The sequence below is a fragment of the Pipistrellus hanaki genome (assembly GCF_964339955.1).
Source record: "Pipistrellus hanaki genome assembly, chromosome: 4".
In the NCBI taxonomy this organism is placed as follows: domain Eukaryota; kingdom Metazoa; phylum Chordata; class Mammalia; order Chiroptera; family Vespertilionidae; genus Pipistrellus; species Pipistrellus hanaki.
Genome location: NC_140506.1, coordinates 94,643,115 through 94,656,240, shown reverse-complemented (window position 1 = coordinate 94,656,240; position 13,126 = coordinate 94,643,115). Strand labels below are relative to the sequence as shown.

At 56.2% G+C, this 13,126-nt stretch overlaps 1 protein-coding gene across 4 annotated transcripts; it reads left to right on the top strand.

Moving 5' to 3' along the window:
* The first annotated feature begins 1,976 nt into the window (after positions 1 to 1,976).
* CD19 (CD19 molecule) lies at positions 1,977 to 11,797 on the top strand. Of its 4 annotated transcripts, none has more exons than XM_084882952.1 (16): positions 1,977 to 2,096; positions 4,018 to 4,476; positions 4,729 to 4,983; positions 5,298 to 5,489; positions 5,618 to 5,911; positions 8,022 to 8,132; positions 8,394 to 8,442; positions 8,746 to 8,834; positions 9,250 to 9,375; positions 9,492 to 9,590; positions 9,678 to 9,746; positions 9,840 to 9,899; positions 10,012 to 10,068; positions 10,924 to 11,016; positions 11,112 to 11,213; positions 11,384 to 11,797. In XM_084882952.1, exons 2-15 carry the CDS (start codon positions 4,389 to 4,391, stop codon positions 11,201 to 11,203), a joined length of 1,674 nt encoding a protein of 557 aa, XP_084739078.1. In that variant the 5' UTR covers positions 1,977 to 2,096; positions 4,018 to 4,388; the 3' UTR covers positions 11,204 to 11,213; positions 11,384 to 11,797. The 4 variants fall into 4 exon arrangements, with proteins under 4 accessions (XP_084739078.1, XP_084739079.1, XP_084739080.1 ...); XM_084882953.1 differs by having other exon boundaries at positions 1,988 to 2,096; positions 8,025 to 8,132; positions 11,384 to 11,796; XM_084882954.1 differs by having other exon boundaries at positions 1,988 to 2,096; positions 9,250 to 9,369; positions 11,384 to 11,796.
* Positions 11,798 to 13,126: the final 1,329 nt, after the last annotated feature.

Below are 13,126 nucleotides of genomic sequence, written 5' to 3'. Positions count from 1 at the left end.
CTGCTAGAGGCCGAGGAGATCCGTGTGGACGCCCGGCCGCGGTCCCGCGCCCCGCCCCTCTCCGCCTTCCTTCCTGGGGAGCGCTCTTGGAGGACACCAGCTCTCCAAAACCCCAAGTTGTTTTCCCCAAAGGCTTCCTAGTGTCTCCGTGTGGCCTTGGGAGCTCTGCTCAAAGGCCGCCTCCTCGGAGGTGCCCGCCGGCCTCAGCCCCTGTGGGCGAGCTCTCGCGGCCTCCCGAGCCCGGAGCCCGGAGCCCGGAGCCGGCTCCTGGCGGGGCCCCTGCCGCCTTCCGCGGGGCCTGGCTCACGTTCCAGCGATTGCGGCCAGGCCTCCTGCCCCTCCGCCCTCGGGGGGCGTCCCTCGGGGCAGGGCCGGGTCGGCTCCACTTTTCTGGGCGCCTGAGTCCCAGCGTCGTCAGTGGTTTAAGTCTGGCGCTGACGGTCCCCACCCCACTTTGATGTTCAACCACACGCCGCTTCCTGCTGATACCCCTCCCGTCCAGGTCCAGTGCCTCTCAAATCCATCCTCTCCCCCTCTGCCGTTGCCGGGTCAAGCTCTTATCTGAGACATCCCCCCTTGGACAGTAACAAGAAACTCAAACTTAGTTCAGAGCTTTGATTCCCCTTCTCTCAACCCGTTCCTCCCTCTGTAGAGCACACGCCAGGGGCCCGGAAGTCCTGTAAACTTCCTCCAAAGGACTGAGTTGGAGGACGTGTCCCTTTGTCTTCATCTCCAGGTCTGAAACCCAGCCCTAGTGCAATCATCTCTCCCCTGAACTTCCCCAATAACTCCTAACTGCACCCCCGTGTGGCCGTTAGGCTCCTGAGTTATTCTCAAAGCAGCTGGAGCCACCTGTGAAACACATCATGTCATCCCTGCTTAAAGTCTAGTTCAGTCCAGTTTGAAAATGGGCAAAGGACGGGAATGGATGTTTCACTGATGACACAGATGGCATATTTGCACATTCAACATTATTAGCCATTAGGGAAACCAAACTAAACCACAAGTAGATATCACTACACTCCTCCTGGGCTGGCTAAAATAGGAGAGTGAGACTACCATGTGAAATGGAATTCCTGATGGGAATGTATAATGGTATAGTCCCTCAGTATGGCAGTTTCTAACAAAACTGAACATGACTTACTGCAACACCGAGCTTTAAACTGCAAGGTCTCAGCTCAAAAGTCACCTCATCGAGGACTTCCCTGACCTCCCCATCCAAATTAGCCATCCCCGATCACCTGGCCACCATCGGATTGCATTAGAGACTTCTCACCACTGAAATTACCTATAGGTTAACTTGTTTATTACCTGCCCCCCTCTGCCCTTCTGTGGCCCCAAAACTCGAATCACAGCTCCAGGAGATCAGGAACCTTGTATTTCTTGCCCCCGCTCTTTCCCCAGCACCTAGCGCAGTGCCTGAGAAATAAACATCTGGGAATCAATGGATGAGCACTCTCCTGATGGGTCTCTCCGGCCTCCCTCCAATTCCCCTCCGCACCGCAGCCAGGGGGAGTTGTTAGAAAGTGCAAACCTGGCCAGGCCAATCCTGGCTTATAAATCCCCGATAGCTCACTTCCCTAGCAGCTTCCTGTCCTCAGCTCTCCCTGTGTGTGTGGCACGGTTTCTCCGGGAGCGGGTGAAATGAAGACTGCAAACAGAGCTCCAGTCAGCTCTCAGGCCCTTGGAGTCACTGAAGTCCATTGAGCAGGGGAAGCACATGATTAAGACCAAGGAAGCTCTCTGGGGCATAGGTGGGAAGCAAAAGAGGTAGAAGACAGAGGACTCTCTCTCCCCCCCCTCCCCCCCCAACACACAAAAAGCCGTTGAAATGGTTCTAGTTGGGAAGGGAAGAGTCCGAAAAGGGAGAAAGTTGGTTCTAGAAATAGCTAGACTAGAAGATGACTCGTTGGTAACCATGCACGGCGGGAAGAGAAAAGGAGGTTTTCTTTCTTTCTCCCTAACTTCCTTCCCTTATACAACAAAGCTTACCAACACTTCTAGCAGTCAGTGAAAAGACAGTGAGATCCCTGTTGTGGAGGAGGGGATGCCGGGCAGGAGGCACCTGAGGACACCAACAGCAGACTTTGGGCTGGGTGAGTGCTGGGAAGGAGACGAACAGGGTCAGGGACAGCCTCTCAGAAAGCCACACCTAACTGAGACTGAATGATGGGAAGGAGCTGTTCAGAGGGGCAGAGGGAGGGGGGGGGGGTGCGGTGGAAGTGGAGGTGGGACAGCCTCGCTCAGTCCTTTGGGGACATGATTCCGAGTTTGTTTGTTTTTTAATATATTTTATTTTATTTTTTAAAATATATATATATTTTATTGATATTTTACAGAGAGGAAGGGAGAGAGATAGAGAGCTAGAAATGTCGAGAGAGAAACATCGACCAGCTGCCTCTTGCACACCCCCTACCGGGGATGTGCCCGCAACCAATGTACATGCTCTTGACCGGAATTGAACCTGGGACCTTTCAGTCTGCAGACCGATGCTCTACCACTGAGCCAAACCGGTTTCCGCCCGAGTGTTTTTTGTTTTGTTTTGTTTTGTTTTTTAATTTTAAAAAAATATATATATTTTATTTTTTACAGAGAGGAAGGGAGAGAGATAGAGAACTAGAAACGTCGATGAGAGAGAAACATCGACCAGCTGCCTCCTGCACACCCCCTACCGGGGATGTGCCCACAACCAATGTGCATGCCCCTGACCAGAATCGAACTTGGGACCTTTCAGTCCGCAGACCGACGCTCTACCTCTGAGCCAAACCGGTTTCGGCCCGAGTGTTTTTAAGTGGAAGAGAAGCCGCTGCGCGGTTCTAGGCAGAGCACTGTTGGCTCTAGACTTTGCTCCGGAGGCAGCAGGGACGCTAATGGCAGGATCAGAGAGATTCTGTTGAATGAAAGGCAAAAACCCACACAAAAAAAAAAACCCCATAAAAAAACAACAACAAAAAGGCCTGCCTCCTCACCCTCTTCATTCCCCAATGCCCACTCTTCCCCCTGCCAGCCGCCAAAGGGAAGTGGGGGCCTGACAGATGGGGGGTCCCCTGGGGTTTGCCCGAGGCAAACAGGAAGCCGCAGCCCAGTGAGGCGGCTCTGGGAACCGGCCCCTGAGCAGCAGGTCTCCTGGGCCCCCAGCCTCCTCCCCTGAGTGGCTGCAGCCGCACAGACACCGATAGGCACACACACAGCACACCGAGGGCGGTGGTAACACCCTACTCTTCTGTGGGCCTCAGTTTCCTCATTTCTAAATGGGTCCTTCCGTAACTGAAGCAGGACTTCCTAGGAGAGAACTGGGAGAGAGTGCGGATTGGTCGTTGGTTGCCTCTCAGGCCACTGCAGGGAGCTACCGGGGTGCCGCCTGGCTTGAGCTCAGCCATTGCCTGATGCTGTCCCTCATTCGCTGGAAGCCGGGCTGAAGATGCCATGTGTCTATCGTCCTGCTTAATCTTCATAAACAGCACTTTAATAGCCCTAACCGGTTTTGCTCAGTGGTTAGAGCGTCGGCCTGCGGACTCAAGGGTCCCAGGTTCGATTCCAGTCAAGGGCACGTTCCTTGGTTGCGGGCACATCCCCAGTAGGAGGTGTGCAGGAGGCAGCTGATCGATGTTTCTCTCTCGATGTTTCTGACTCTCTATCCCTCTGCCTTCTTCTCTGTAAAAAACAATAAAATATATTTAAAACAACAACAACAAAATACCCACACTTTAATAGTACTATTATTACCTCCAGTTTACAGAGAAAGAAACAGAGGCTTAGACAGACAAAGAAATTTAATCAAGTAGTAGAGGCAGAGGATTCAAACTCAGGCCTGCCAAATCCCGAAATACCTGGGACAGGCTGGTGGTATAGGAGTGATGGTGGCCCAAGTATTGGTTGAGTGAGGAAATGAAGGGTGTGTGTGTGTGTGTGTGTGGCGGGGAGAGGAGGGAGGGAAATGGATTTGGAGCCTGAGGTTGGAGGAGGGAGGAGTGGAATCAGGAGGGAGCCCTACGACTGGGTCCACTCATTCCACAGACATTCATTGGGCACCACCTTCATGTGCCGAGCGCTGCTCAGGGCTCCGTGCTCCCGTCTGTGCTGCAAGGGGCTTCCTCTCGCCGGGGGAACAGAAAGTGAGCAAATGGACTCCAGACCATTTCACTTCACTGGTGTGAGTGCTGGGGTGGAAATAAACCCGGGCAGCCGGAAGGAGGGGACTTTTGTGGGTCTGGAGAGGTGCTCGGAGAAGGGGGCCTGAGGCGTGACCACCCCTTCCTCCCCGAGGGGAGGGGAGGGGACTGCCCACCCGCCCCCGCAAACACCTATGGTTCAGTGCCCCGCAGCCCCCCACTTGCCCCAGCATCCCCTGCGCGGGGAAGCTGGGTGCCTCGGAGAGGCTGGCCACCATGCCACCTCCTCTCCTCTTCATCTTCCTCCTCTTCCTCACCCCGGTGGGAGTCAGGCCCCAGAAATCTCGGCTGGTGGAAGCTACAGGTATGACCCAAGGGCACAGATGGAAGGGGGGCTAGGGCTGGACACCCGGGTTCAGGCTGGATGCCCTTGGCCAAGTAACATTCCCTCTCTGAGCCTCCATTTTCTTCACTGTGAAATCCAGGCCAGGCTGAATGGTGCTGAAGGCTCATGGCTCCCAGTGGGTGGGGAATGGGGCCACTGGGGTTGTAACCCAGCGAGAGGCTGAAGGGGGCTAGCTGCTCTCCCCACCCCACCCCCGCTCTCTCTCCGCAGAGGGAGGCAATGCGATGCTGTCGTGTCTTTCCTCCGAGGATAACCACGATCAGGTGGCCTGGTATCAGGCGTGCCAGGCGCAGCGGAACCGGAGCCGAGGGCTGCCAGGCCTGGGCACCCAGGTGTGGCCCCCGGGCATCCTGCTGCTCATCTCCAACATCTCTGACGAGATGGGGGGCTTCTACCTGTGCCAGCAGGGGCCCCCTTCCGAGCAGGCCTGGCAGCCTGGCTGGGCAGTCAGCGTGAACGGCAGCGGTGAGGTCTAGGGTGGGACAGGAAGGGCTGGATGAGAAGAGGGAAGCCCAGCGTGGAAGGAGGAGGACCTGAGGGGTGGGGCTGGAAGGCCCAGGGTCCAGCAGGAAGCCAGTTGTAGGTGCTCCTGTAAACGCCTACGGCTTTGGGATGTCAATACTGAACCACTCCGTGTCTCTCTGTCTCCTTTCTCTCGGAGACGCTGCTTCTCTGTCTCTCTCTGGATCTTTGTTCCTGTTTACTTGTGTCCTTCTGGGTCTCTCGGTTTCTTTGCCTTTCCTGGATGTCTCTGTACCTGGTTCCGGGTCTCTTCCCAGGGGAGCGGTTCCGCTGGAAGGCTTCAAACCCAGATGACCCGGGCTGTGACCCGGGGAACAGGTCCACAGAGGACCCCGGGCCCTCGTCTGATGGCCTCACAAGCTCCCAGCTGTACGTATGGGCCGAAGACCACCCCGAGCTCAGGGAGAAAGACCCTGCCTGTGGCCCCCCTCAGGGCAGCTCACACCAAGGTAAGGAGCCAGGGAAACGCCAGGAGGCGAGGGGCCAGGGATGGAGGGTGGCGATTGGGAACTGGAGGGTTGGTTTGTGGGGGAGGAGACTCTGAGGCCGACACCAGCCTTGCCTCTCCTTGCCCCAGACCTCACAGTGCCCCCTGGCTCCACACTCTGTCTGCCCTGTGCGGTGCCTTCTGCTTCTGTGGCCAGAGGACCTGTCTCCTGGATCCACGTGCACCCCGGAAAGCCCAACATCTCATTGCTGAGCCTGAACCTGAGCGAGGAGGCTCCCGTCAGAGAGATGTGGGTCCTGGGCACCCTCAGCGGAGGGGTTGTTCTGTGGCTGCATCAGGCCACGGCTCGAGATGCTGGCGCCTATCATTGTTACCATGGCAACAGGACCGTCGAGATGCAGCTGAAAGTCACTGCCCGGTCAGGTAGGCTTTCTCCCAGTTGTGGGCCCTGTGTGCAGAGCTCCTGGGAAGAACTGGAAGCCAGCCCGCCTGGGCTCCTCTCGGCTAGTACAGCCGCGCCTGAGACCCAACCCCTACGCTGAACGCCGACGACACCTCTTTCCTCCCTGCTTCCAAGATCCTGCTTCTCGGGGTCCTCTCCTGCCCCTGGCTGCCCCTGTCCATCAGCGCTGGTAGCGCCTTCCTCCCCCACTCCTCACCTTTGGGGTCCTGAGCCCCCTTCTCATCCCTGTCCACACTCTCGCTCTTGTCTACACACCCCTCCTAGGGGACCCCCTTTCCTCTCTTGGCTCCTCAGACCACCAGGCCTTGGTGACTGGCTTCCAGGCTCCATACGCCCACCCCCAGCCTCTCCTGGAGTGGCCATGGGATGCCCCGTGGGCACGGTAGCTCAACATGTACAAGAAGGTGAAACTCAGTGTGCTCCCCAAGCAGAGTCTCCTGGGCGACCCTGTGGAAGGGAAGAATTTACCACGTGCCCACGTGCCAAAGCCAGGAATGTGGCACCCTGCCTTTGCCTTACCTCACCCCTCAAATTTGTCACAGTGATCTGCCCATTTTCTACCCTAACACAATCCGACCTGCTACCCTACACAGTTCTCAATCTCAACTTCCACTCCAACTTTTACCTCAGCACCTTGCTGCCTCCCACCTTCAACTTTGTGAGCTCAACTCTGCCCTCCACTTTGACTGTGGCTATATATATATATATATATATATATATATATATATATATATAATTGGTTATTTTTACAGAGAGGAAGGGAGAGGAATAGAGAGTTAGAAACATCGATGAACCCGATGGGATAACACCCAGGCATTTCTTTAAATCTCAGAGGTGCTGAGACCAGTTTGGCTCAGTGGATAGAGCGTCGGCCTGTGGATTGAAAGGTCCCAGGTTCGATTCCGGTCAAGGGCATGTACCTTGGTTGCGGGCACATCTCCAGTAGGGGGTGTGCAAGAGGCAGCTGATCGATGATTCTCATTGATGTTTCTAACTATCTCTCTCCTTTCCTCTCTGCAAAAAAGAAATCAATAAAATTAAAAAAAAAATCTCAGAGGTGGCAGTAAACTTTTCAGTGTTGCTGTTAACAAGTGTGTTTGCCAGTAGATACCCACGTGTACTAATGTGCCAACAAGTAAAAGTTAATTGCACATCTGCTTCCACTGTGTCCCACGGGTGCCATTTAGTGTGAGAGCCTCGTCTCGAGGAATGGACACTGCATTGACTACTGCTATCAGATTGTGCTGTGGGTGTAATCATCTACATAAATTTAAAAATATATATATATTTTATTGATTTTTTACAGAGAGGAAGGGAGAGGGATAGAGAGCTAGAAATGTCGATGAGAGAGAAACATCGACCAGCTGCCTCTTGCACATCCCCTACCGGGGATGTGCCCGCAACCGATGTACATGCCCTTGATGGGAATCGAACCTGGGACCTTTCAGTCGCAGACCGACGCTCTACCACTGAGCCAAACCGGTTTCGGCCATCTACATAAATTTTATGTGCACAGTAATTTCCCTTTTATATATCAGGTAAATATTTGTAAAAGTCATACTCACACAAATGAAATTATTATAATGATTACTAATATATTTTTTCCATGTTTCATTGCTTGAATAAAAACTGTTTACCACTGTTAAAAAAGAAACATCGAAGAGAGAGAAACATTGATCAGCTGCCTCCTGCACACTCCCTGCTGGGGATGTGCCCGCAACCAAGGTACATGCCCTTGACCGGAATTGAACCTGGGACCCTTGAGTCCGCAGGCCAATGCTCTATCCACTGAGCCAAACTGGCTAGGCTGCTAGGGCGACTGTGGCTGCTCTTAGCTGCAGCAGGAAGCTGGCCATCCTCACCTTAAGCCTAACATTTCATGGTTTGCTTCCTGGCTACTTCCCCAGGCCCTGTGCCAGGCTCGGAGGCCCAGGCCCAGGCCCCCTCCTTGTAGCTGGGGACTTGGAGGCTCGGCGTCTAGCCCTGTCCCCCAGATTTTTGGCCCTTTGAGGTCTCGGGGCCCGGAAACAAAGTGCCCGCCTGGTCCTGGTCTCATAGCTCCTTCCCCAGCAGTGCGGTGGTGGCTGCTGAAGGCTGGAGGCTGGAGGGTCCCGGTGGCAGCCTTGGTGTACCTGATCTTCTGCATGGGCTCGGTGGCCGGCTTCCTTTATCTGCGAAGAGGTGAGTCATGTCCCCCAAAGGGTCTGCCAGCCCTCACACCGCCTCCTGCAGGAGCCCACACTGGCCAGTCTTACACTGACTCCCCGCCCCACTTTACAGTCCTGCCCCCTCCCCTTCTCTAAGTGCCCTCCAGACTTCCCCAGCCCCTTGGAATTTGAACTCCCAGCTCCTCCATTGACCCAAGCGACCTCCCCAGCACCCCCAAAATCTTCACCCAGCCAGGGAGCTCTTCCTCTGATCATTCCCATTAACTCCCACCAGCGCTGACCCTGAGGAGGAAAAGAAAGCGAATGACAGACCCCACCAGAAGGTAAGAATGTGGGTACCCCCGGCCCCCAGAATCCCACCCCTGCGCTTCCACTGAATGCTTTGCTTGCTGTTTGCTCTGCGGAGGGAGGGCGCCTTTATCCCCACCTTCCATAGCTCAGCTCCAAAGCCACCTCTTCTGGGAAGACCTCCTTGGAGCGACCCCAGAGCCCCCCTGCAGGCTGTCCTGGGACCAAGCAGCTGATGACAAGTGACCACCTTCCAATCTCTGAGGCCTGGCCTGCACCCCGGGTGTGTCTCCCCCGCCCCTCCAGGCCAGGCCTAGCGCACCCCCTTCCTCCTCCAGGTTCTTCAAAGTGACGCCTCCCCCGGGCAACGGGGCCCAGAGCCAGTACGGGAACGTGCTCTCCCTGTCCTCGCCCACGGCTGGCACGGGTAGGAGGCCGGGCTGGGTCACCGGGCTGGGGCCCCCTTCCCCGCTCCGCAATCCCCAGAGCTCCCTGCGCCCCGGCTCCAGGCTCCTCCGACAGCAAAGACCCCGCCCCGGGGCGGAGCCAGAAGCAAAGACCCGCCCCGGGGCGGAGCTAACAGCACAGAGCCCGCCCCGGGGCGGAGCCCCAGCCAGCGGTGAGCCCGCCCTTAGGACCCAGGCCCGCCCCCAGGCTCGGGACCGAAGTTCTGTTCGGATTGGAACAGACGCGCCCGGGAACGGGAGGCCACGCCCCTGGCTCGGATCCGGTGCCTAGACTCCCGGGTCATCCTAGACCCAGAGCATCCTCTCCCGCGCCCGCGCGCAGACCTCGGCCCTGACGCCCAGTCCCCTCCTCGCCCCCACCCCGCCCTCCTGCAGGACGCTCCCACCGGTGGGCTGCAGGCCTGGCCGCCGCCGTCCAGTCCTACGGAGGAAACCCGTACAACGAGGTCCAGGAGGCCGGAGCCGCGGGGTCCCGGAGCCGGACGGGGGCAGCTGGTGATGGTGCAGGGTCTTTACTCCTATGTGGGGGTGTCGGAGTCCTCTGTGGCAGGAATAGTTAACTGGGGCCCCGAGAGAAGGGGCCATGACTCGGTCCCACCCCTACCCCCAAATCCCAGGCCCAGACGAAGAAGAAGGGGAGGCGTATGAGGAGCCGGACAGTGAGGGGGGCTCCTATGAGAACGACTCCAACCTGGGCCAGGACCAGCTCTCCCAGGGTAAGACTGCCCCCCCCCCCCGCTGCCTCCCACCTCCTCAGGGGGGCTGTGGACCCTCGCTGGACCCCCCTCCCTCTCTCTCCACAGATGGCAGCGGCTACGAGAACCCTGAGGACGGGGCCCTGGGTCCCGAGGAAGAAGACTCCTTCTCCAACGGTAATTGGGGTCCTCCGGGAGCCTCAGAGACTCGGGGGACCCATGGAGCTCCTACAGGGCAGGAGTGGGCCCTGACATTCTCTTTTTCTGCAGCATCTGAGCTGTATGAGAACGAGGACGAAGAGCTGGCCCAGCCCGTGGCCAGGACAAAAGGTGTGTGTGAGAGGATGGTCACACCCCTGAGAGCGTGAGGGGTGGCGGTGGTGGTGATGGTGTGTGTGACGTGGTGACCAGAGCAATAGTGACTCCCTTCTCCCTTCTTCAGACTTCCTGAGCCCCCCTGGGACTGCCTGGGACCCCAGCCGCGAGGCAACCTCCCTTGGTGAGAAACGCTTAGGACCTGCCCAGATTGGGTTGGCCTGGACTCAGCTCTAATTCCAGGCAGAACCTTGACTTTGCTTTGACCCCCAACCCAAGCCCAATCCTGATCTTAGATTTGACCCTTACTTAAAACCTCAACACCTCCCCCAACCCTAATTGAAACTCCAGTATTTGCCCCTTCCCTAACCATGAACATCACCCCTGATCCCAACCCAATTCCAGCCTGGACTTTGACCTCCACCTCACCTCAGCCCCAAGGCAGACCTTCGCTTGGACCCCAGCTCTCTCTCTAACCTCCTCATAACTCTAACTTGGACTCTTTCCAATTCTGTTCTTTTTTTTTTTTTTTTTTAATATGTGTAATTTTTCTTTTTTCATAGCTTGACTTAAAAGTGGGTTCTTTTGATTTTGTTTTTATTTCAGAGAGGAAGGGAGAGAGAGAGAGAGAGAGAGAAACATCAATGATGAGAATCATTGATCAGCTGCCTCCTGCATGCCCCACATGGGGACTGAGCCTGCAACCTGGGTATGTGCCCTTGGCCAGAATTGAACCTGGGACAACTTCAGTCCTCAGACTGACGTCCTATCCACTGAGCCAAACCAGCTAGGGCTCCAATTCTGTTCTTAACTATTTCTCTGACCAAGACTATAATCTAACCCATACCTGACTGAACCCTAAAATTAGCAAGGACCCCGAACCTGATGCTGACCCCAATCACTCCTTCCTAGTACCTGGGTCAAGCCTCCCACCTCTCCCTGCCCCTCAGGCCCCCTCCATATCTTAGGCTGCACTTCCCTTCCCCAAACCCCCAGTGTGGCTCCCAAACCCCCGGCTCCCCGGCTCCTGCCCACACAGGGTCCCAGTCCTACGAGGATATGAGAGGGATCGTGTACGCCGCTCCCCAGCTCCGCTCCCTTCGGGCCCCGCCTGGCCCCAGTCACGAGGAAGGTGGGTGCTTCTGCTGCTGTCCCTGGTGTCCTCGGAGGCTGATCTCTCCCAGCCTCCGCCCAGCTCCGTGTTTCCCTCCTCCTGGTCCTCACCAGATGCGGATTCTTATGAGAACATGGACAATCCTGATGGGCCAGAACCAGCGTGCGGAGGAGGGAGCCACAAGGGCGCCTGGAGCTCCCGCTGATTCCCTGCGGGTGAGCTGGGAGCCGCCCTCTGTGGAAGGAGGGAGAGGACGGCAGGGATGGCAGTGGGTGTGGCACTCGGGGGGTGGGTGGGGGGAGGGGTTCCCAAGGCCTGGTGGGCAGGGGGAGGGCTCCTGGACTCTCCCCATCACAGTTTCTCCTGCATGCCCTGGGCTCCTCAGGTTCCTGAGATCCACACCCGACTGAGATCGGGGGGCCCAAAGCAGATGATGTCAACCTCGAGCGACGCTGCTCAGGATATGTGTACCCGTGTGTGTGTGTGTGTGTGTGTGTGTGTGTGTGTGTGCGCGCGCGCGCGCGCACAAGTGAAACGTCAGTCCCGTTTGCGCTGCCCAAATAAACTCCAGAGCTGTTCCAATCCTGTGATGTGGTGCTCTTGTGTGGGAGGGCGGGGACGGTGAGGACGCGGTATTCCTGTCCTCTCAACTCCAGTGGAGGGAAAGCTGCATCTTGGGCACAACAGGGCCTTTTCCTCCCTCTGGCTTGGCCTACACCATCTCCCCTGCTTGCCTGCCATTCCCACCATCAGTTGTTCAGTCCTTGTTCATTCAGCAGTTGTATGCTGGGTGTGCAGTGAAAAGGAAGCGAGTTACCTGCGCCACGGCCCCCCCCCTGGGGCCAGCTTGCCTTGGCTTCTGCCAGTCTTACAGGCTGCACAGGTTTGACCGTTTTATTCCTGAGTTTCCCAGAGCAGGTTTCTGCACCCGAGGTTTGGTCTGAGTCCAGGTTCACACTCTGACTTTCTGCCGTGACTGCTCTCATGTCGCACCCCGAGGCAGGGGCACGGACTTCTTTCCTCTGTCTTCTGCGCCCGGGAGAGACAGCCTCCTCTCAGTTCTCAGCCTGGGCAGTGCACTCCCCCTCAGCTCTCTGCCGTCCCAGGCCTCCGCCTGATGTGAGTGGAAAACTCCATCCCAGCTTCCCAAGGGCTGCTGGACTTCATCCCCCCTCACCGTCTTGGCTTTGCTTTCCTCCTCCTCCTCCTCCTCCTCCTCCTCCTCCTCCTCCCCCTCCCCCTCCCCCTCCCCCTCCCCCTCCCCCTCCCCCTCCCCCTCCCCCTCCCCCTCCCCCTCCCCCTCTTCCTCCTCCTCCTCCTCCTCCTCCTCCTCCTCCTCCTCCTCCTCCTTCTTCTTCTTCTTTAATATATTTTATTGATTTTTTACAGAGAGGAAGGGAGAGGGATAGAGAGTTAGAAAAGTCAATGAGAGAATCATTGACCAGCTGCCTCCTGCACACCCCCCACTGGGGATGTGCTTGCAACCAATGTATATGCCCTTGACCGGAATCGAACCTGGGACCTTTCAGTCTGCAGACCGACGCTCTATCCACTGAGCCAAACCGGTTTCGATGCTTTCCTTCTTTATTTTTTAGCACCAAGAAGGTTCTGTCTTACTTTTGAGCTCAACACCCTTTAATATATATACATATATTTAGCCCTAGCCTGTTTGGCTCAGTGAATAGAGTGTCAGCCTGGGGACTGAAGAGTCCCAGATTCAATTCTGGTCAAGGGCACATGCTCAGATTGCGGTCTCGATTCCCACTGGGGGGCGTGCAGGAAGCAGCGGATCAATGATTCTCTCATCATTGATGTTTCTATCTCTCTCTCCCTCTCTCCTATCCTCTGAAAAATCAACAAAAAATATTTTTACATATTTTAAAAAATTTTGCATTCTTTTTATTTTTAAAAAATATTTTTTTTATTGATTTCAGAGAGGAAGGGAGAGGGAGAGATGGAAACATCAATGATGAGAGAGAATCGTTGATTAGCTGTCTCTTGCACTCCCCCTACTGGGGATGGAGCCCGAAACCTGGGCATGTGCCTTTGACTGGAATCGAATCTGGGATCCTTCAGTCCACAGTCTGATGCTCTATCCACTGAGCCAAACCAGCCAGGGCCATCCTGC